The sequence below is a fragment of the Mustela nigripes genome, chromosome 17 (assembly GCF_022355385.1).
Source record: "Mustela nigripes isolate SB6536 chromosome 17, MUSNIG.SB6536, whole genome shotgun sequence".
NCBI lineage: Eukaryota > Metazoa > Chordata > Mammalia > Carnivora > Mustelidae > Mustela > Mustela nigripes.
In genome coordinates this window covers 5,101,595-5,125,020 of record NC_081573.1, presented here as the reverse complement: position 1 = coordinate 5,125,020, position 23,426 = coordinate 5,101,595, and the positions used below count along the sequence as shown (strand labels likewise).

At 50.4% G+C, this 23,426-nt stretch overlaps 1 protein-coding gene and 1 long non-coding RNA gene across 2 annotated transcripts in view; one reads left to right on the top strand and one right to left on the bottom strand.

The window, feature by feature from the left end:
• The window catches only part of CPT1C (carnitine palmitoyltransferase 1C), a 19,326-nt gene extending 6,409 nt beyond the window's left edge, over positions 1-12,917 (top strand). The window contains exons 5-20 of the mRNA XM_059381496.1: positions 1,225-1,396; positions 1,656-1,757; positions 1,859-1,996; positions 5,859-5,936; positions 6,169-6,276; positions 6,392-6,476; positions 6,996-7,191; positions 7,336-7,518; positions 8,109-8,214; positions 9,854-9,970; positions 10,253-10,417; positions 10,653-10,787; positions 11,414-11,566; positions 12,009-12,122; positions 12,258-12,350; positions 12,599-12,917. Of these exons, the coding sequence (XP_059237479.1) occupies positions 1,225-1,396; positions 1,656-1,757; positions 1,859-1,996; positions 5,859-5,936; positions 6,169-6,276; positions 6,392-6,476; positions 6,996-7,191; positions 7,336-7,518; positions 8,109-8,214; positions 9,854-9,970; positions 10,253-10,417; positions 10,653-10,787; positions 11,414-11,566; positions 12,009-12,122; positions 12,258-12,350; positions 12,599-12,784 (2,131 nt within the window). The 3' untranslated portion in view covers positions 12,785-12,917. The remainder of the gene's footprint in view (positions 1-1,224; positions 1,397-1,655; positions 1,758-1,858; positions 1,997-5,858; positions 5,937-6,168; positions 6,277-6,391; positions 6,477-6,995; positions 7,192-7,335; positions 7,519-8,108; positions 8,215-9,853; positions 9,971-10,252; positions 10,418-10,652; positions 10,788-11,413; positions 11,567-12,008; positions 12,123-12,257; positions 12,351-12,598) is intronic.
• A 5,913-nt stretch (positions 12,918-18,830) lies between these two features.
• Positions 18,831-23,426, bottom strand: part of LOC132005776 (uncharacterized) — a 4,818-nt gene continuing 222 nt past the window's right edge. The window contains exons 2-3 of the long non-coding RNA XR_009400911.1: positions 20,365-21,097; positions 18,831-18,888 (exon numbers count right to left, since the gene is read on the bottom strand). This is a non-coding gene — a long non-coding RNA (uncharacterized LOC132005776). The remainder of the gene's footprint in view (positions 18,889-20,364; positions 21,098-23,426) is intronic.

Sequence of the window (23,426 nt, the reverse complement as noted above, 5' to 3'; positions counted from 1 at the left end):
AGTCCCACATCGGGCTCCTTGCTCCGCAGGGAGCCTGCTTCTCCCTCTGACTCTGCCTTCCACTCTGTCTGCCTGTGCTCGTTCTCACTCTCTCTTACAAATAAATAAATAAAATCTTTAAAAAAAAAAAAAAAAAGCATGCACATGATCCATTCAGTACAGTGCCAGGAGGTTACTAAACGGGAGTGGTTGTGTTATCCTAATTGTCATTTTGGGGAAAGATTTGGAACCCAGGTGCAGGGGAAGTGACAGGTTCTAATGGTTCTAATTCTTGGCTTGGTCCTCCTGGGGAAGAAGGTTCCAGTTTTGTACAGACAGTCCCAAAAGGCAGACACAGGATCAGAGGTAGGATCAGAGGTAGGAACCAGGATCAGAGGTAGGAATTTCCAGGGAGTCCAGATTTACCCCGTCTACAGAGGGGAAGTAAGAGCCCCAAGTCCTTACTCGGAGGACCCAAGTCTTCTAGGTGGGCCTTGCTCGTGTGTCTGATGCCGCTTTGCAAACTTGCTGATCTGTGATAGTTTCCAATCTACAGATCAGCGTTTCCTGAGTGTGTGTTAGAACCACCTGGGAGGCTTGTTCAAACACTGATGGCGGGTGCACCCCCAGAGAGCCTGTCCTAGTAGGTCTGGGTGGGGTCCGGGGATTTGTATTTCCAACCAGCTTCCAGGCCCTGCAGATGCAGATGCCAAGGGCCACACTTAGAACCATTGCTTTAAAGTATAATTTGATGCTGGGAGAGAGAAGTGTGTCCCTTCTTCTTCTTCTCCTCGTCCTCTTCCCCCTCTTCCTCTCCCTCCCCCTCCTCCTCCTCCTTCTTATTCTCCTTCTCCTTCTAAGATTTTATTTATTTGAGAGCCGGGGTGGGGGGGGGCGGGGAGAGCACATAAGTGGGAGGCAGACCAGAGGGAGAGGGAGAAGCAGACTTCCCACTGAGCAGGGAGCCCGAGGTGGGGCTCCATCCCAGGACCCTGGGATCATGGCAGGAGCTGAAGGCAGCCGCTTAACTGACTGAGCCATCCAGGCACCCCAAGTGTGTGTCCCTCCAAAAAAAAAAAACCCAGCTCCCACGTATTAAGTACCTATCTGTTTCCATGGGAAGTGATTTTAGTAGCTTTGGTGTCATTGTTCAGGAAAGCAAGGGCTGGGTGGGGTTGGAGGGGAGGAGCAGTCTGAGGCCGAGGGGCCAGGAAACCCAGGCCCCTTCTCTCTCTACTCCCCCAGGGGTGGGCAGCACCACAGGCTTCGGGGAGTCCTGGCAGCTGCGCTGTTTGCTTCGTGCCTGTGGGGAGCCCTGATCTTTACGCTTCATGTGGCCCTGAGGCTGCTTCTGTCCTACCATGGCTGGCTCCTTGAACCCCACGGAGCCATGTCCTCACCCACTAAGACCTGGCTGGTATGTGAGGGGCAGAGCCCTCCCTCCTTAGGCCTTTCGGGGACCCAATTCTCTGTCTCCTTCTCTCTGGTCTCTGTCCCCACCTTTCTGGGACCCTGTCCACCTCTCTCTGGTCTCTATTCCTCTTCCTGAGTTTCTGTCCCCCCACTTCCTCTGGGTCTCTATCCCATTCTCTCTGTAGGTTGCCACACCACCCCCAAACCTGGTCCCCCACCCTAGTGAGGGGTGTAATGATCCACAAATTCCCGTTTCCCTCCAGGCCCTGGTCCGCATCTTCTCCGGCCGGAAAACAATGCTTTTCAGTTACCAGCGCTCCCTGCCACGCCAGCCCGTGCCCTCCGTGCAGGACACTGTGCGCAAGGTGGGTCTGCCTGGAGGACCTCCACCTGGGATGGGCTGGGATGGGCGGGGGCGGGCGGGGGGCGGGCAGGGGGCGTGACCTACCCTTTTCTTGCCGCTCAGTACCTGGAATCGGTCCGGCCCATCCTCTCCGACGAGGACTTCGACTGGACGTCCGTCCTTGCGCAGGAATTCTTGCGGCTGCAGGCGTCGCTGCTGCAGTGGTACCTGCAGCTTAAGTCCTGGTGGGCGTCCAATTACGTGAGTCCCAGACTCGGATCCGCAGGGTTCTGAGGGATCCTTAAGCCCCTGTAGGTCTAGGCCCCTCCCCGCCCCCATGCCCCGCCCACTCCCCACCCCTTGCTCAATACTCTGAGCCCCGCCCCCCCTCCTATAGTTTAAACCCAGCCCCAGATGCTCCTCCAAGCTGCTCTTACTCTCCAATATTCTGAACCCCATCCGTCATGGGCCGACATTTTGAGCCTCCCCACCCCATGCTCCGACATTCTGAGTCTGACTTCAATAATCTCAGCCTGCCCACCTCCACAGCCCCGCCCCCAACCCTCCAGGACTGGAACCACAATTCCAGGACTTACCCAACATTTCAGCTCTCCCTTGGCAGGAGGCAAAAAACATTTTGAGCCCCCGCCCTCGGAGATGTTCTTGTTTTACCCGCTCCTTCTGCGCGAGGGCACCTCCCCCAGATGGGTTTCTATTCTGAGTTGAGGAGCTAGTAGGCTTTTGGTAGTACTCTGACTTGAGTTTCTTGGGAAACTGAGGCACAGAACAAGACAGCAGTTCACCCAAATCAGGGGTTATGGGTGTCCTTTTCTGTGGGAAGTCATAAATAGCCGCGGGCAGCGTGGGTTGAGGTGGAGGTAGCAGTGAAGGGACACACTGGGTGGTGTGAGTGCCTGAGGGATGGGGTGGTCAGGGGACACCACCACTGGCTGAGAGGATTAGGGCTCCAGGAGGAGAAGTTCTTAGGGCTGAGCCCTGAGGACTGGACAGAACTTGAATCTGTCAAGCTGGTCAGCAGGAGGGAAAGGGCTGAGCAGAGAGAGGTGAGGAAGTAAGGAGATTGCAGGGCAAGGGCTGGGAGCCAGGAGAGCTTTCCTCTGGTTGGAACAAAGGGTTGAAGGATGATCCTCACGAGAGGTGACGGCGGAGTGGTGGGGAGAGGCCTGAACTCCAGCTGAGGACCCAGGACTTTTTCTAGGGGATGCCAAGGAGCCATGGGAGGGTTCTGCACAGGGGTGGGTCGGGATCACCTCTGCTGTCAGGGAAAGACTGGAGGGAAGACAGTGGAGCCTGGGGGGCTGGAGAGGGTGTTGGGGGGGAGGGCAAGGGGGAGAGGGCAAGGCCTGAGTGGGGGATGAGGCAGAGTCGAAGGCAGGAGGGGAGGGCCACGCTGGGGGTGGGGAGATGGCGAGGATGGCACCCACGGGCCTCCCCTGAGGGCTCTCCCTGAGATGCGGAGAAGGGGAGCAGCTTTGGGGTGAAGCCACTGAGCTCCATGGGAGTGCCTGGGGGATGGTGGGGAGATGCCCTGGGGCAGCCTGACCCCTGAGTGAGGGCTCAGGAAAGAGGCCTGGGTGACAGCAAACGGAACCTTCATGGGCAGAAGGAAATTGAAACATTGTCCCCCAAGGGGCAGAGGCATGGAAAGGTCAGTCAGACAAACTCCATGGAGGGGACTGAGTCATGTCTGGAGGGGTAGGAGGAAAGCCAGACCTTAATTTTTACACTTTTTTCCCTTCAAGCTGTTTGGGCAAGGTTCTGTGCCAGTACATATGCTCATGTGTGTTCAGACGGACAGACAGACAGTCACACACACACTGTATATATTTTGTTGTATCTCTAAGGCACTGCCCATTATAACATACCCCATTATCTTAAATACAACAAAGAAAACAAAACAAAAAAAAAACCAAGGCCAACTAAAGTCTGATACAGTGCTATCTTATCAGACTTTTTATCTATTTTTTTACTTATGTTATATACATTTTATTTATATAATATGTGTATTATATATATAACGTGTATTTATATATAATATAAATTTTATTTATATAATTATGTATAATCGTTTAAAAGATTTTGTGTATTTATTTGACAGACATAGATCACAAGTAGGCAGAGAGGCAGGCGGGGAGAGAGGGGGAAGCAGGCTCCCTGCTGAGCAGAGAGCCCGATGTAGGGCTCCATCCCAGGACCCTGAGATCATGACCTGAACCAAAGGCAGAGGCTTAACCCACTGAGCCACCCAGGTGCCCCTAATTATGTGTAATTTTTAAGTTATATAATATATAACATGATTATATATTATATAACTTACAGAAACATATTAAATATATGATATAAAATATAGGTAACATATAATTTTTATTGTGATAAAATGGACAAAATACAAAATTTACCATTTTAACCATTTTTAAGTATACAGTTCAGTGGTATTAAGTACATCTACAATGTCGTGCAACCATCACGACAATCTACTTCCAGAACGTTTCAACATCCCAGAGAGAAACTCTGTACACATCCCCATTCCCACTTCCCCAGAGTGCCAGGTAAACTTTAGTCTACTTACTACCTCTAGGAAACTGTCTGTTTTGGAGTTTTCGTGTAAGTAGGATCATACATGATTTGTCCTTTTGTGTCTGATTCATTTCACCTGGACTGATGTTTTCAGGGTCCACCCATGTCATAGTGCACATCAGGTTTCCATTCCTTTTTACTTATTTAAGATTCTTATTTATTTATTTGAGAGAGAGAGAGAACAAGTGAGTGGGAGGGTCAGAGGAAGAAGCAGATTTTCCGCTGAGCAGGGAGCCCGATGTGGGACTCGATTCCAGGACCCTGAGATCATGGCCTGAGGCACAGGCAGACACTTATCTGAGCCACCCAGGTGCCCCATTGTCATTCCTTTTTATATGAACATTCCATCGCAGAGGCGCCTGGCTGGCTCAGTGGGTGGACCATGCGACTCTTGATCTCAGGGTTGTGAGTTTGGGTCCCAGATTGGGTGTAGAAAGGACTTAAAAATAAAATCTTTTGTTTTAAAAAAAACCCACTCTAGGGCGCCTGGGTGGCTCAGTGGGTTAGGCCTCTGTCTTCGGCTAGGGTCGTGATCTCAGGGATGGAGGCCTGCGTCGGGCTCTCCGCTCAGCAGGGAGCCTGCTTCCCCTCTCTGTCTCTGTCTGCCTACTTGTAACCTCTCTCTCTGTCAAATAAATAAATAAAATCTTTTAAAAAAACCCCAACCCGGGCGCCTGGGTGGCTCAGTGGGTTAAGCTGCTGCCTTCGGCTCAGGTCATGATCTCAGGGTCCTGGGATCGAGTCCCGCATCGGGCTCTCTGCTCAGCAGGGAGCCTGCTTCCCTCTCTCTCTCTCTGCCTGCATCTCCGTCTACTTGTGATTTCTCTCTGTCAAATAAATAAATAAAATTTTAAAAAAAAAAAAAAAAAACCCAACCCATTCTATGTATGGATTGACCACACTCGTTATCCATTCATCTGTTGATGGATACTTCGGTCTCGGTGGTATTTTTTAAAAATCTCCTATGTGGGGTGCCTGGGTGGCTCAGTCAGTTAAGCATCTGCCTTTGGCTCAGGTCATGATCCTGGGGTCCTGGGATTGAGCCCCAGGTCATGCTCTCTGCCCAGTGGGGAGCCTGCTTCTTCCTTGCCCTCTGCCTGCCAGCTGCCACTGCTTGTGCACACTCTCTCTCTGCCAAACAAATACATTTTTAAAATCTTTAAAAAAAAATAAGTCAAATCTTATATGATATCATTTCACATATCTTATTGTGCACCTAGCTTTTTTTAGTCGGCAGCTGTCTCAGTGCTCGCTCATTCTGCAGCAGTCAGATAGGTGCACCTTGATCTGTTTGGAGAGCTTGATGATATTCTAGGACATGAGTATAGCACGGGTTAGCTAACAGATTCCCCAACTGTAAGACTGATAGGTTACTGCTAGTTACTGATCATGATGGCCTCCTGCATTGAGCTCTACCCTCCTGTTTGACAAGGCAAAGTCTGGGGCATCTTGCCGCTCCCACTGACCCACCCCCCGACCTTGGCCACAGCTGCCCCAGCCTTGCGTCTCTCTGCCCCACTCCTAGGTCAGTGACTGGTGGGAAGAATTCGTATACCTGCGCTCCCGGCACTCGCTGATGGTGAACAGTAACTATTACATGATGGTGAGACCGGGGAACGGGATTAGGAGCTGGGAAGGGGCTGGGTTCTTAGCTCCCCAGGTCTAGGGTTGGGATGTCTCTATAAAAAGTGGGGTTTAGGGTCAGTGACCCCCATCAGAGTCTAATTCACCATCTTGCCGACTGTTGGGGTCAGCATCTGTGTTTGGGGTCTGTGCCCTGAACAGGGGCCTGACCTGATCCCAGGCATTTTGCCATCCCCTCGGCTGGCCCCCAGGACTTCCTGTACGTCACTCCCACACCAGTGCAGGCCGCTCGTGCGGGGAACGCCGTCCATGCCCTCCTCCTCTACCGCCACCGGCTGAACCGCCAGGAGATCTTGCCTGTGAGAGCCCCCTCTCCCCAACCCATGGGCTGGGGTCGGAGGCTGTGGTCCTGTGGCTGTGTGGCCATGTGGGTCCTGGCAGGCCGTGTCATCCTGAGCCCATGGTCTCTTGCAGACTCTACTGATGGGAATGCGGCCCTTGTGCTCCGCCCAGTACGAGAAGATATTCAATACCACGCGCATTCCCGGCCTCCAAAAAGGTGAGGTTTCTCTGGCGTTCTCGCTGAGTAAGGCATACAGTATACATACAGTGTAGGGTTGAGCGCATGTTCTCTTGGGTTCGAATCCCAGCACCATTGCTCCCTAGCTGCGTGATCTCGGGTAGGTTGTAGCCCTCTCTGAGACTCAGTTTTCTTATCTCTAAAATGGGAAAATAAGGGTACATAGGGTCGGGAGGATTCTATGAGTGTTTAGAACAGTGCGAGCCATACAGGACGGGCTTAATAAATGGTTCTTATTCTTTTTTAAAATTTATTTTGGAGAGAATGTGTGCATGTGCGGGGTGGCACAGGGAAGAGCAGAGGAGGAGGGGGAGGGGCAGGACAAGGATCCCAAGCAAACTCCCAGCTGAACGGGGAGCCTGGAACAGCTGGATCCCACCCCACCAAGAGTCAGACACATAACCGCCTGAGCTACCCAGGCACCCTAAATGGTTCTTATTCTTGCAGTGTATCTGACCTTCCTGCCCTCCGCCCTTCTGTCCCCCCGACTCCCCCCAGATCACATCCGCCACCTCCGGGACAGCCGACATGTGGCTGTCTTCCACCGAGGCCGATTCTTCCGTGTGGGGACCCACTCCCCAAGCGGCCTACTCTCCCCACGGGCCTTGGAGCAGCAGTTCCAGCGAATCCTGGACGACCCCTCCCCCGCCTGCCCCCAGGAGGAGCATCTGGCCGCCTTGACTGCTGCACCCAGGTGAGAGTAAGAGGTCAGAGTCATGGAGGCCCAAGCACCCTCTGGAGGCTGGGGAAAGGCAAGGTGGGGGGGCCGGGCAGAAGCTGGGTGGGGTGCAGGGGTGGCCTGGGCTCAGGCACGTGTCTTTCCCCACTCTCCCTCCAGGGATATGTGGGCCCAGGTGCGGAGTTCCCTGAAGATCCAGGCCGAGGACGCGTTGGAGGCCGTGGAAGGAGCAGCTTTCTTTGTATCACTGGACTCCGAGCCTGCGGGGCTCACCAGGGAGGACCCTGCAGCTTCACTGGATGCCTATGCCCGTGCCCTCCTGGCTGGCAGGGGCCATGACCGGTGAGTCAGCCCCTGGAGTTGAACCCCACCCCAACCAGTGACCCCAGAACCTGGTATCCAGACCTAGGATTCTGGACACTAGACAAGCAGACCCTGGATCCCAGATCTGAGGACCACTGAACCCCACACCTGGACCTACAGACCTAGAGACCCCAAAGCCAGAACCTCAAGCCTGGGGACCTCAGGCTCAGAACCACAGAATCCTTCGATTTTCATCCAGGCATCCCAGACTCAGGACCTCAGTTGTTGGACTTACTACCTAGAGATCCTCAGACAACAACCTAGATGCACCCCCAGGCATCACTCTGATTTCTGAGGTTCCCAGAAGAGGCCCCCTAACCTCTCAGCAACTTGGGAGCCTTGACCCTTTCTGGGCATGTTCCCCCCAAAATCTTCCAATTTAACAAACCTTAGATGTGCCCAGCAACCATCTAGACCACCTGGTAGAGACCCCACCCTCTCAGAGAGCCCCAGATCAACCCTGGTTCCGGAAAAATCCATCCACCCTGACACTCCTACGTCCCACAGAACTCGAGCACCTGAGTTCCTTCTTGGTTCCCTGGTGACCACTTTGAGTTCTCCCCCTGCAGCTGGTTTGACAAATCCTTCACTCTGATTGTCTTCTCCAACGGGAAGCTGGGCCTCAGCGTGGAGCACTCGTGGGCAGACTGCCCCATCTCGGGACACATGTGGGAGGTAGGAGAGCCAGCCCCCCGCCTTGGGGACCATCAGCCCCACTTCCAAAGACCTTCCTCTCCAGGGTGTTACACTCAGGGGGACCAGGAACCTCGGTTCTTCCTTCATCAGGTTGAAAGGGTTGGATTTTCTTTGATCTGTAAGTTCCCATCCAATCCTAAGAACCTTAGCATCTCTATTTTATGTAGTCCCTAAATCATAGGGGGTGGTATCTGTGCCCTATCAGGTTCCTGCTGTTCCGTAGTGTTACACGGGGTGTTGGATGGGGCCCAGGGTGAGATCTGGCATGTATGTGGGGAAGGGAGGCCATTTTCAGCTCATAAGAGCAGTCCCCAGTAAGCACTGTTTCACAAATGAGAATTTCCCCCTTTGGTGGTACTGATAAATGAAACTGTCAATTCAGTTGACAGTTGAACCTCAGACCCCTCAGACCCCCTTTTTTTTTTTTTTTAAGATTTTGTTTATTTACTAGACAGACAGAGATCACAAGTAGGCAGAGAGGCAGGCAGAGAGAGAGATGAGGAACCAGGCTCCCTGCTAAGCAGAGAGACCGACGTGGGGCTCGATCCCAGAACCCTGGAATCATGACCTGAGCTGAAGGCAGAGGCTTTAACCCACTGAGCCACCCAGGTGTGCCCCCCTCAGACCCTTCTTGTCAACATTATGGTCTCAGCCCATTGACTTTGAAAGAAGAGATGTCACATAGAATATGGTATAGATCATTGCAAACAACTAGGCCCCAAGTGAATTGTTCTTCTGAGGTTTCTATTGTTACAATGGGGATGTGAATCCCTTCTTCCTAAGTTACTGTGAGAATTAAGTGGAAGGCTGGCAGGTGGTAGGTGCTCCTAGTTGTTGTTGTTTTAAGATTTTATTTATTTATTTATTTGACAGATCACAAGTAGGCAGAGAGGCAGGCAGAGAGAGAGAGGAGGAACCAGGCTCCCTGCTGGGCAGAGAGCCAGATATGGGGCTCGATCCCGGGACCTTGGGACCATGACCTGAGTGAAAGGCAGAGGCTTTAACCCACTGAGCCACCCAGGTGCCCCAACTCCTGGTTTATAATATTGAAACAAGGCGCCCCTGGGTGGCTCAGTGGATTTAAGCCTCTGCATTCAGTTCAGGTCATGATCTCAGGGTCCTGGGATGGAGCCCTGCATCAGGCTTCCTGCTCTGAGGGGAGTCTGCTTCTCCCTCTGCCCCTGCTCATGCTCTCTCTCTCTCTCAAATAAATAAATAAAATCTTAAAAAAATGTATATATTTAACAATCAGAATGGAGGCGGCCCCCTCTGGAGATCCATGCTGTGTTGGGCTCTTCCTCTGCTGTCTCAGGATCCTGGTGGGGGTAGTGGGAGTGGTGGAGGTGGGGTGTCTTGGGAGGGCGGGGGCAGCTGTTGATGGCTCTTTGTCTACCAGTCAGAAGCAAAGGGTCAGTAAGGCCCCTCTGAGTGTTAGTATTAGTCCTACTCTCAATGAACTTGACCCTGAGAACCCACCTGTGAATATCAGAGGTTTCTGATTCCCAAGGACTGCCTCCCACCCCCAAACCCCAGAGGGACTTATGAAAAGAAGTCCCTGGTTAGACGGCTCTCAGCCCAGAGGGAAGAAAGGACTTTGACAGCCTCTGTTTGTACACAGTTCACTCTGGCCACGGAATGTTTTCAGCTGGGCTACTCGGCAGACGGCCACTGCAAGGGCCATCCTGAGCCCTCACTGCCCCAGCCCCAGCGGCTGCACTGGGACCTTCCAGAAAAGGTGAGACTGGGCTTTGGGGGCTCTCTTCCAAGTCCCACAGCCCCCTTGGCTTTGACTCGAAGCTCATCCCTACCCCCAAACTCAACCCCAACCCCGACCCCAGTCCCACCCTGACCCCCATCCTTAATGCAGACCTTCAGTGACATGTTCGTCTCTGTCCTCATTTCTGCATTTCACCCCTACTCTGACTCGATTCCCACCTCCACTTCCAGCCCCACTCCCAGCTCTAACCCTACCCCATCTGTAACCCCAGCCATCCGTCCCTCCCTCTTCCTCTGGCAGATCCGTCTGTCCATCTCTCTAGCCCTGAGGGGAGCCAAGACCTTGTCTGGAAACATTGACTGCCACGTCTTCCCCTTCTCCCACTTTGGCAAGAGCTTCATCAAACGCTGCCATCTCTCTTCAGATAGCTTCACGCAGGTGGCCTTGCAGCTGGCCCACTTCCGGGTCAGTTGGGGCCCTCGGCTCAGCCCCTTGCCAGGACTTTGGTTCCCCTGGGCCTGCCTTGTCAGTCCCTTTAATGACTCCTCTCAGTCATTGCCCTTGGGGGTCCGCCATCTTGATTTCTCTCTCCCGACCACATATTCCCTGAGTGGGAGGAGGCGGGAGGCCTACACAGAGGCGGGTCAAGTCTGTGAAGATTTCCAGAGACCAGCTGACAGGCTCCTCCCTTGTCCCCCAGGACAGGGGTGAATTCTGCCTGACTTATGAGTCGACTATGACTCGCTTGTTCCTGGAAGGTCGGACAGAAACGGTGCGGTCTTGTACGAGGGAGGCCTGCAACTTCGTGAGAGCCATGGAGGACAAAGAGAAAACAGTGGGTGAAGACCTCGTTTGAGGCTTTGGTCATTTCCATACATTCATTCCTACATTTGCAAATATTTCTGGAGTACCTTCAGAGGACCAGACCCCATGATGGGCATTAAGGACAAAAGAGGAACCAGACCTGGTCTCTGACCTCTAAGAACTCACTGGTGGGGGGAGACAGAGATATTTCAGCAGAGTGTGATATATGCTTTCATGGGGGAGTACCCAACAGGGATTCTGGGTTCCACAATGTAGCGCTCTTTGATTATTTAACCTCTAGGTGACCTTGTGGCTTCTGTTGGTACCCTCCCTTGTAGTCCCTATGTAACCTCTTTACTCAGAACCCCCCTGGGTACCTCTGTTCCCTCTCCCCCTACCTATTTTGGATCAGTGGAAGGAGTTGGGGTCCTAGATCAGACAGACCTGGGAACCTACCTGATTCTGCTTTGCTGTGTGACCCTGGGCAAGTGACGTCCCCTCTCTGAGCCTGTTTACCCTTGGTAAAGTAGAATTGATATCTCTGCCTTGCAGGGATTTTGCAGGCTGGGTTGAGGCCAGGGGTATGTGACAAACTGCAGCAGTAAGCCCACTTCCTGTCTTTCCATGACCTGTCACCTCCCCCTGGGGGACCCCCAGGAACCCCAGCGCCGTGCTCTGTTCCGCCTGGCGGTGGAAAAGCACCAGGCTCTGCTGAAGGCAGCGATGAGCGGACAGGGAGTTGACCGCCACCTCTTCGCGCTCTACATCGTGTCCCAATTTCTCCACTTGCGCTCACCCTTTCTGGACCAGGTTGGGGTGCAGGGAAAGGGTTAGAGATGGAAGAGGGGAACCATGGGAGGAGAAGGGTACTTCAGGACCAGGAGGGTGAGGTGGGAAAAGGGGGTTAGAGGAGAGAGTCGGTAGGGGGCGCAGAGAGGGAAAAGGGGAAAAGAGAAGGGGATGGGATGGGGTGGGGGGGTGGTGGTCAGGGAGAAGAAGAGGCGTGGCCCGCGGGGGGCGGGGTTAAAGGAGGTGTGGTCTGGAAGACCTGAGAAAAGGGCGGAATCAGGCAGAAGCCGAGAGGTGTGGTCCGAAAGGAGTGGAAGGGCAGGTGTCAGGGAGGGGAAGGGCGGAGAAACTTGATGATTTAGAAGTGAGAAAGGGCCAGAGCTGCAGGGAGCTGAGCCAAGGGGGCGTGGACTGGTGGGTCTGTCTGTCTTTATAGCAGGCTTGCCCATCTTCTGCCCCTCAGGTTCACTCGGAGCAGTGGCAGCTCGCCACCAGCCAGATCCCTGTTCAGCAAATCCACCTGTTTGACGTCCACAATTACCCTGACTACGTTTCCTCTGGTGGTGGATTCGGGCCTGTGAGTGGAACTGGGCCTGATCCCACCTCCCTGGACCCTAGACCCTGAGGGAGAAGGGCATTGGGGTCTGCACTCCGGCCTAGTGGGGGAGGAGTTCGGAGTCTAGTTGGTTCCCCTCCCTCTGTCCCTCTCCAGGCCGATGACCACGGTTATGGCGTTTCGTACATCTTCATGGGGGATGACACCATTACCTTCCACATCTCCAGCAAAAAATCTAGCACAAAAACGGTGAGACAGACTTGAACACACACCCCTGGACCCTCCTCCCTCAGGACCCAGGGGTCTGGACTCCTAACTCCCTCCGCTCTTACAACCAACCAGTCTAGAATCCCAGCTCCCTGCTGCCCCTATGATCCAGGAAGCCCAGCCCCCTCCTCCCTCCGACCGGGGCATCGGGGATACCAGCCCTCCTGTTTTCCAGCACCGAGGAGCCCTTCTCCCAGCTTCTCCTGGACATGATGTATTTCTCCTTCCAGGACTCCCACCGACTGGGACAGCACATTGAGGATGCCTTGTTGGACGTAGCCTCCCTCTTCCAGGAGGGACAGCGTCCTAAGCCCAGATGCAGAGGGTTACCGGAGGAGGACTCGGGGCATGGGGGTAGCTGTCTCCCCTGCCACAAGAGGGGCTCCAAGGCAACCACAAAATCCACCAACTATTGACCCCTCCCTGCAGGGAGCTGGTCTCCCCAAGAACTAGGGAGAGGGTCTCTACAACTGGGCTGGTGCAGGACAGAGGTGGCCTTTTGGGTTTGGAAAATCCCACATCTGGTCCAATAAAGATCCGTAAACTGGGCTTGTGGTGTTTGCGGTGCTGTTGGGCTGGGCAGGGGTGGGAGAGGTGAGGATCAGGGTGGAGAAGGAGAAGAGTTCCTCTCCATCCCCAGGCCCAACCTGAATTCTCAGTTACAATCATTGCACACCAAAGTCAAGCATCCAAGGCCCACCCCAGCCAAACAATCCCCTAAACTCTCATTAGTCCAGTTCCTGCAGCCCCAGTACCACTGCCTGCCCCAAAAGTAAAAATCGACACCATTCCACTCATCTAGTTGACACCCCTCAAATGAACCCCTCAAGATTCGTTTTTTTTTAAGATTTTATTTATTTATTTGACAGACAGAGACCACAAGTAGGCAGAGAGGCAGGCAGAGAGAAAGGGGGAAGCAGGCTCCCCACTGAGCAGAGAGCCCAATGTGGGACTCAATCCCAGGACCCTGAGATCAAGGCTGAGGCTTACCCCACTGAGCAACGCAGGCGCCCCATCCACTCAAGATTCATATTACTCAACCCCAACCCCAGCCATTTCAACCTCTACCTCGGTGAGGGATTCAGCTCCCATAACCAGGAAATGCACCAACTAATGTTCCCCCTGCACTACTGTCAATTCCAATAACCAACAATTCCAAAACACCACACCCCACTACACCCAAAACCTCAACCACAATTCAGAGCATACGACCAGCATGAAAATGTCCAACCCTAAACTCCCATCACCCCACTAAAACTCCATCCCATCCCCATTATAACCCAAACTTGAACCTGACCCATAGTTATGACTTTAAACAGCACACTCCTTGACTGCACCTCCACTCTACCCCTACAACCCCCACCAGCTCGGCCGCAGTCATATCAATACCAACCCCATCTAACCACACCAAATCCAATGATCCAATCCACTACTGCCATAATTTCCATACTCTATGATCCCAAGCCCCTTTTTTCCATCAAGTTGAGCATAATAACCCAAACCCCACAACACATTAAAATCCTGAACACCTTAACTGCCACCATTCCAACCTCCACATCTAACCCACTAACTCTAGTGATTCTGAAAAACGTCGACAAGTAGGGTGCCTGGCTGGCTCAGTCAGTAGAGTTTGCAACTCTTGATCTCAGGGGCATGATTTCAAGCCCTGTGTTGGAGATCGAGTTCACTTAATCAAAAAAAATTTTTTGACAAGTGCTGTGACCCTCTTCCCTCCACAAGGTGGTCCTTCATCCCTTCATCCTCCCCCCTCGTCCCGCACCCTTGAGTGTGGACTGGAACTAGTGACTCTTTTCCCCCAAGTAAAAGAATATGGTAGAAGTAACTGTGACATGAAAGACTTCTGGTTCCTTCTCACTCTCTCTCGGAATCACTTGCTCTGTGGGAAGCCATCTGCCGTGTCGTGGGAACACTCAAGCAGCCTGTGGGGAGGCCCACATGTTGAGGCTCTGAGGCCTCCTGCCAACTACCAGTGAGGGAACCATCTTGAAAGCAGATCTCCCACCCTAGTCAACCCTGCAGATGACAGCAGCCCAACTGACTTCTTTGCTGTGACCTCATGTAAGATCCTGAGCCAGACTCCTGACTTGCAGAAACTGAGATAATAAATGTTTGTTGTTTTCAGCTGTTATGTCTTGGGTTTTTTTTGTATGCAACAGGATAAAAAGTAATGCAAACTCCCAATACATCAGCTTCAACCCCATATCCCTAACCTCACCCCCCTTCCAAATCCCATTTCCAAATCCATCCCTATAGGAGACGCACCCTGAGGTGAACCCCCACGATCTGCTACCTCTTCATGTCCACACCTTTGTGTCAGTCCCTTGAGTGTGAGCAGATCTGTGGCTTACTTCCAATCAACAGTATATGACAAAAGGAATGGCATGTCACCCCCTTAATCTCTCCATGGGGTGAGAGATTCTCTTTGCTGGCTTGCAACCATGTTGAGAAAGCTTACTTTCCAAAGAACTATGGGTGGCCAAGTAGAGGTCACCACCAGCCAACACCCTGGAAGGCTCTGGAGGCCTCAGCTATACAGTCAAAAGAAAATTGATTCCACCAACAATCTAAGGAAGCTTGGAAGTGGCTGTCCCCTCAGTAGAGTCTCTGATGAGAACACAGCCCTGGACAGCACGTGAATTCTACCCTGGGGAGGCCCTGAAATGGAGAATCTTTTTTTAAAATTTATTTAAGGTTTTATTTTTAAGTAATCTCTATACCCAACAAGAGGCTCAAACTCATAATCTTGAGATCAAGAGTCACGTGCTCCACCGGCTGAGCCAGTCAGGTGCCCCCGAAGTGGAGAAAAAAAACTGAACTCTGTCTGCACTTCTGATCTATGGAGATTGTGAGATAATCAATGTGTGTTTTAAGCCTCTAAGTTTGGGGTAATTTGTCATGCAGCAACAATGAACACAATCCGGTTTCATTTCCCACCCTCTCTGCCCCGCCCCCCACTTGGGCTCATGCTCTCTGTAATCTACAACTAAAAATAATAATAATAAAATAGACTTCATTTTTTAGAGCAGCTTTAGGTTCACAGAAAAATTGATGAAAGTCACAGAGAGTTCCCATATACCCCCTACCCCCTTGCTCGCCTCCCCCATTATCTCCATCCACCACCACCCCCAACCCCAGAGTGGGACATTTGGTACAATTCAGGAACCAACACTGACACGTCATCATCACTTTGGCAACTTTCTCTAATCCAAATTTATTTCAAATTTTTCTTAAGAGAAGGCTGTGCCTTTATTGGCCAAACAGGCTACTTGAGAAGGATGAAGCGGCAGGAATGGGTGGCCCGATACCAGGCCTGCTGGGTTTCACAGGCTTCTGGTGATGGAGAACTCGCCCCGGTGGTGGCCAGTCATCTTGGGCTTGATTCCCACCTGGGAAAGGTCTTGCCCTGGGAGACACCACCTCGGGCAGGGTGATCACATCCCGCAGGGGCAACTCAACCATCTGGGGTTTCTCCAGGGCACAGCCCCCCTCTTGGCCTTGCACAGGCACTTTAGCAGTGAGCGCCACTTCCCGCGCAAACGCAGGGCACTGGGCAGGTGTGTCAGGTGCGTCTGGTGCGTCAGGAGCGTCATATGTGTCAGGAGCGTCGGACGCTCATGGACTGCACCAGCAGCTGGTGGAGGACCACCCTCCACTAGATGAATTCACATAAGGGCGCTCTACTTTCACCGCTTTGCTTCCGCCGTGTTTTCAGCTCTTTGGAAAGGTGAAGTGACCATTTATTCTTTGTATTTTAATTTTTTACTTTTATTTGTTTATTTGAGGGGGGAGGTGGAGAATCCTCAAGCAGACTCCCGCTGGGGATGGAGCCCAAGGAGGGCTTGTCCCAGGACCCTGAGGTCATGACCTGAGTGGAAACCAAGAGTCCTCTGCTCAATCGACTGAGCCACCCAGGTGCTCCTAAAATAACCATTTTTAAGGTTATTGGACATATGTGCTAAGGGCTTCTCAACGGCGAGGCTAACAAGTGTGGATCAGAGACTCGTATGACGAGCTTAAATCTTGTCAAAGACCAGTTCATTTGTGTATTCATTCAACAAACCTTATTAAGTGTCATATATATATATATATATATATATATATATATATATATTTATAAAGTTCCATTCTTGACTGGGTATTTGATATTAGGAAATAATTAATTCTTCATGGGTGATAGTGGTTCTAAAAGAACTCTTATCTTTAAGGAAATGCACACTGAAGTGTTTAGGGATAAAATAAGACTGTATGGGTGAGCTTCCCAGGGATCCTGTGGAGAGGCGTTACATTGCTGTCTATTTGTGGCTGTAACTAGTTGCCTCAAATTCAGCACTTTAAGTAATGCTAAGTTACTATCTTACACTCTGGAGCCCAGAAGTATATAATGGTTCTCATTGGGCTGAAAGCAGGGCGTCAGCAGATTTCTTCCTGTAGGCTCCAGGGTAGAATCCATATCATTGTCCTCTAGAAAGCCTCTAGAAGCCACCCACACTCCTGGGGTCCGGGCTGCTTCTTCCCTCTTCCTTGCCAGCATTGTTGTCCCCGTTGTGCCTTTCTGTTCTATATCTTCCTGTGACTGATGCCTGCCATCATCTTGAACTTATAAGGACCCTTGTGATATTGTGGGACCACTTGAAAAATCCAGGAATAGCTCCCTATCCTAAAACCAGCTGTTGAGAAACCTTAATTCCATCTGCAACCTAATTCCCTTTTGCCATGTAGCAGAACACCGTCACAGGTTCCAGGGATCAGGACGTGGACATCTTTGTGGGGGGGCATTCTCCAGCCCACCACAGGGGCAAAAGTGAAACAAGCTTGGACACAAATTGATAAGTAGTAAAGCTAGGGGATGGTCATGGGGGGGTGGAGACTTCATTATCATCATATTATTTTTAAAATACGTATCCATTTTTGTTCCTTTTTTAAAAAGATTTTGTTAGAGAGCATGCGCATGAGAGCACAAGCAGGGGGAGCAGGAGAGGCAAAGGAAGAAGCAGATTCTGCTGACCAGGGAGCCCGACATGGGGCTTAATCCCAGGAATCTGGGATTATTTTTTTAAAATATTTTATTTATTTATTTGACAGAGAGAGAAAGAGAGATCACAAGCAGGCAGAGAGGCAGGCAGAGAGAGAGGGGGAAGCAGGCTCCCCGCTGAGCAGAGAGCCTAATGCGGGGCTCAGTCCCAGGACCCTAACATCATGATCTGACCCGAAGGCATATGCTTAACCCACTGAGCCACCCAGGAACCCCAACTCTGGGATTATGACCCAAGCTGAAGGCAGATGCTTAATGACTGAACCACTCAGGTGTCCCGACTTCATCATATTATTTTACTTTTGTATATGCTTTGAATTTCTGTAACGAAGAGTTAAATGAATAAAAATATTGCCCAGACTTTTTCTACCTCTGTCAGCTGATTTTAGGGAACTCCTCCTCATTTCAGCCCTGCTCAGTGTAGTCTTAAGTGTCGACTCAAGGACAGGGGCTTGTGCAACAGGGGTCTAGCCCACCTGCTTATGCAGTTTCTTTGTGTCCACAGGCTCTGCTTGTCTGACCCCAGGTCCATCTTCTGGTCTACCCAACCTAAAATGCTTGAGGGGGTCCAGCAGAAGGAGCTCGTGATTACAAAGTTCAGTAATCATAGTAGCATGGTACTGGCATAAAGGAAGATATGGGAACCAATGGAAAAGAATAGAGAAGTCAGAAATAAACCTTCTTACATGTAGTCAAATGATCTCTGACAAGTGTGCCAAGACCACTCAATGAAGAAAGGACGGTCTTTTCTTTTTTTAAAAAAATATTTTATTTATTTATTTGACAGAGATTACAAGTAGGCAGAGAGGCAGGCAGAGAGAGAGGAGGAAGCAGGCTCCCTGCAGAGCAGAGAGCCTGATGGATGGCTCGGTCCCAGGACCCCGGGATCATGACCCGAGCTGAAGGCAGAGGCTTAACCCACTGAGCCACCTAGGCGCCCCAAGGACAGTCTTTTCAAAAATGATATTAGGAGGGGCGCCTGGGTGGCTCAATGGGTTAAAGCCTCTGCCTTCAGCTCGGGTCGTGATCTCCAGGTCCTGGGATCGAGCCCCGTGTTGGGCTCTCTGCTCAGCGGGGAGCCTTCCTCCTCCTCTCTCTTTCTGCCTGCCTCTCTGCCTACTTGTGATCTCTGTCTGTCAAATAAATAAATAAAATATTTTTAAAAAAATGATATTAGGAAAAAGGGATATTCACATGCAAAAGAACAAAATAAGACCTTTACCTTATCCCATGTACAAAAATTAATTCAAAATGGACCAAAGGCCAAAATGTAAGAAATAAAACTATTAAAACTTTTTAAAAGAAATATTTATTTATTTTCTGAAGTTATCTCCACACCCAACAGGGCTTGAGCTCACATCCCAGGATCGAGTCTCATTCTCCACCCATTGAGGCAGCCAGGTGTCCCTATTAAATTCTTAAAACACAGGGCAAAAGCTTCATGACTTTGGATTTGGCAGTGACTTCCTGGATGTGACAACAAAAGCACAGACAACAAAATTAAACATAAAATTTAAAAATAAATAAAATAAATACATTAAAAAAAGAACACAAATAAACTTCCATGCATCCAAGGACACAGCCAACAGAGTGAAAAAGCAGCCCACATACTAGAAGGATATATTTGCATGTCATCTATCTGATAAGGAGTTAATATCCAGAACTCCTCCAACTCCATAAAAACAAAAAACAAATGACCCCATTCAAAAATGGGCCAAGGACTTGAATAGACATTTCTCCAGAGAAGATACACAAATGGCCAATAAGCACATGAAAAGATGTTCCTGGTGGTTGCCAGGAGCTGGGAGGAGGGAGGAATGGGGAATGAGGTGGTTTTGTTTAATAGGCACAGAGTTTCTGTTGGAGATAATGAAAGGTTCTTCCAGGAGAATAGACTGTGGCGATGGTTAGACAACATTGGGAGAGTAATTAATGCCACTAAATTGTAAACGTAAAGATGGTTAAAATGGGAACTTTTATGCCATGCTTGTTTTAGCCACAATCTGAAAAGCCGGCAGTTCCATTTGGTCACGATCCTGCGACCTTGTTTGGGTTGGTCTTGTCTGTCTTGCAGCAGTCACCGGAGTGGCTGCATAACTCCGCTGGGAAGTGGCCAGGACACTCCCCCTTCACGGGATCTCTTCAAGAGATCTCCCCAGCAAGGCAGCCTGACCTATTTTATGGTAGTCCAGGGCTGCCCAGGGTGCAAAAACAGACCTGCTGGCCTTGTAAAGCTTCAATCTAGAATAGGCAGAACCTCACTTCCGTCTTGTCCAACTGGTGAAAGGAAGTCATGAGGCCAGATTGAAGGGGCGGGGCCTACACAGGGTGTGACCCCTGGGATTTACGGCTCACTGGGCCTCTGATGAGACGGACTACCATAGCAGCGAACTGTGTGTGTTCCTGCAGCGACCTGCTCCCTAGTTTCCACCCTCAGGATAGTCAGGGGTCCCAGCTCCCCTGGAGGGGATGCTTCAGCAGTGTCCTTCCGGGAGGCTTTCCTGAACGTGTAGCCCAGAGTCCACTCCTCCAACCCTTCCTGACATTTCCCGTGTTTATTTCCTCGTATTAAATCCTTCCTGTTTATGGGGCGCCTCGGTGGTGTGGTTGGTTAAGCCTCTGATTCCTGGTTTCGGCTCAGGTTGTGATCTCATGGTGGTGAGATCGAGCCCCAAATTGGGCTTTTCTCTCTGTGCAGTCTGCTTGAGATGCTCTCTCCCTCTCCCTCTGCCCCTCCGGCTTATTCGTACGCTCTCTCTCAAGTAAATAAATCTTTAAAATGATTGGGGCTTAAAACAAGGAAAGCAGCCTCTCTTACCTTCAGTTGTATTTTGGCTAATAGGCAAACATTGCCATAAGGGCTTATCCTGGTAGCAAGGGATATATTAGTGTTCTGGGATTTTTGTAACAAAGTACCACTGTTGGGTGACTTCAGTAACAAACCTTGTCTGACAGGTGGCCTAGAAGTCTCAGATCAGAGTGTCTTCAGGGGTTGGTTCCTTCCAAAGCTGTGAGAGTGACTCTATTCCCTGCCTCTCTGAGCTGAAGGCAGACATTTAACCAAGTAAGCCAGCCAGGCGTGCCCCCCCCCCACCATACTTCTATACCTTTTAACAACGAATGATAAACTCTGAAGAAGCCACAAACTCTGAAGAAGCCACGGGACCAAAGTAAAAGGGTTTTAGGCTAGGGGTGGTTAAGTTGCGGGGAAGTGACTGAGAAATATGCAGAGGGAACTAGCTGGAGATAAGGATTATCTTAGAAACGCTTGTTTGAAGAACCCTCTGGGTGCCAACTTTCCATCTTCTCCACAGCCTTAATCTTCCCCCGGGGGTATTTACAGAAGTCCTCATTTCTCAGGAATTTCTGCCTGTGGGCAGATAAAAGAAACTCTGAGAAGGCTTCTTTCTGCCTTTGTTGATACTCATTTGCCTCCAGCTCAAAAAAGTCCTTATGCCCAAGTGGTATATTTTGGGGTGGCATATTCTGATCCCCTTCATTGATGCAGAACTCCTAAAAATCGATTTAAGTGCGAGGGATGCAGGGCGCCTGGGTGGCTCAGTGGGTTAAAGCCTCTGCCTTCGGCTCAGGTCATGATCCCAGGGTCCTGGGTTCAGGCTCCGCATCAGGCTCTTCGCTCCGCGGGGAGCCTGCTTCCTCCTCTCTCTCGTGATCTCTGTCAAATAAATAAATAAAGTCTTTAAAAAAGAACAGGGAATTCTTGGGTGGCTCAGTTGGTTGGGCGTCTGCCTTCGACTCAGATCATGATCCCAGGGTGCTGGGATCAAGTCCCACATCGGGCTCCTGCTCGACGGGAGCCTGCTTCTCCCTCTGCCTGCCATTATTCCTGCTGTGCGCACTCTCTCTCTCTCTCTGACAAATAAAATCTTAAACAGAAAGGAAAGGAAGGAAGGAAGAGATGAAGGGAGGAAGAGAAAGACAGAGGGAAGGAGGAAGGGAGAGAGGGAGGAGGAAGGAAGAAAAAGGAGATATTTGGAATCTTTTGAATGACAAAAATGTTTGGGCAGGGTGCCTGGGTGGCTCATTTGGTTAAGCGTCTGCATTTGGCTCAGGTCATGATCCCAGGATCCTGGGATGGAGCCCCACGTCAGGCTCCCTTGCTCAGCAGAGTCTGCTTAAAGATTCTCTCCCTCTGTTCCTCCTCTCAGTTGGCCCACAAACACTCTTTCTCTCAAATAAATTTTTTAAATCTTTAAAAAAAAAAAAGGCCTAAACATCACGTCCAGTGATTTCCCCAGTTGACGAAGACATCAAGGTGCTGTGGGGGTGGTGTGCCTGGAGAAGGCACGGAAGCTCCAAACCTCTTACCCACCCTTAGCCTTACACCTCTTTTCTATTTGTGGTTCCTGAGCTGTATCCTTTATAATAAACCAGTAATAGTAACTAAAGTGCTTTCCTGAGTTTTGTGAGTTGTTCTAGTAAATGAATTTAACCCTGAGAGGCAGGTTTCATGGGATCCCCTGAATTTGTGGTTGGCTGGGCAGAGATGTGCGTGGCCTGGGCACGCTATTTGCCACCAGCATCCGAAGCGGGCAGTCTTGTGGGACTGAGCCCTTAACCTTTGGGGTCTGGGTTAACTCTGGATCGCTAGCATAGACATTGAACTGACCTGTTGGACATTTAGTTGGTGGCAGAGAATCTGAGAATTAGTTGGTGTGGAAAAACACGATGTATTTGATGTCATGGAGGAAAAGAAACCTTTCAACCCTCAAAATAAGATTTTGAAGAATTTCGGGGCGCCTGGGTGGCTCAGTGGGTTAAGCCTCTGCCTTCAGCTCAGGTAATGATCTCAGGGTCCTGGGATCGAGCCCCACATCGGGCTCTCTGCTCAGCAATGAGCCTACTTCCTCCTCTCTCTGCCTGCCTCTCTGCCTACTTGTGATCTCTCTCTCTCTCTGTCAAATAAATAAATAAAATCTTTAAAAAAAAGATTTTGAAGAATTTCGCTATTCTCGATTGCTTTACAATAATATATTTGTCAACTGTTATTATTTACGAAGTTTTAAATTTTTTTTAAAGATTTTATTTGACAGAGAGAGAGAGATACCTGCAGAGCAGAGAGCCCGATGCGGGGCTCGATCCCAGAACCCTGGGATCATGACCTGAGCCGAAGGCAGAGGCTTTAACCCACTGAGCCACCCAGGTGCCCCTATTTACAAAGTTTTAATGTTTCTCATCTTTCTAATCTTTGAGGACCATGCTGGTAAGTGTTACAGGATAGTTTAATATATTGGTTTTAGACCCATCTTCTTATTCTTCTGTTGAAAATAGAATCTTTGCTTCTCTCATCTGTTTCTTCAGAAGATCTTAAGAGGAATTGGGTCAGATCCTTTAAAAATAATCTCACTGGGGGCGCCTGGGTGGCTCAGTGGATTAAAGCCTCTGCCTTCGGCTCAGGTCATTATCTCAGGGTCCTGGATCGAGTCCCGCATTGGGCTCTCTGCTCACTGGGGAGCCTGCTTCCTCCTCTCTCTCTCTCTCTGCCTGCCTCTGCCTACTTGTGATCTCTGTCTGTCAAATAAATAAATAAATAAATAAATAAAATCTTTAAAAACAATAATCTCACTGGAATTTTGATTGAACTTGTACTAAAATCACGATATAATTTGGATAGAATTCACATCACTATAGCATTCAGACTCTCTCTCCAGGAAAACAATTAGTCCGTCGTGCGTTCAAGTACTCTTTTGAAAGTGTATTTGGGCCTAAGGGGTATAGACAGGATTACTCATAGTCACTGGCCCTTGGCACACGCTGCTGTTTGGTGTGCCAGTTACTAAGCTATTACCTTTTTTTTTTTTTTTTTTAAAGATTTTATTTATTTATTTGACAGAGAGAAATCACAAGTAGATGGAGAGGCAGGCAGAGAGAGAGAGGGAAGCAGGCTCCCTGCTGAGCAGAGAGCCGGATGTGGGGCTCGATCCCAGGACCCTGGGATCATGACCCGAGCCGAAGGCAGCGGCTTAACCCACTGAGCCACCCAC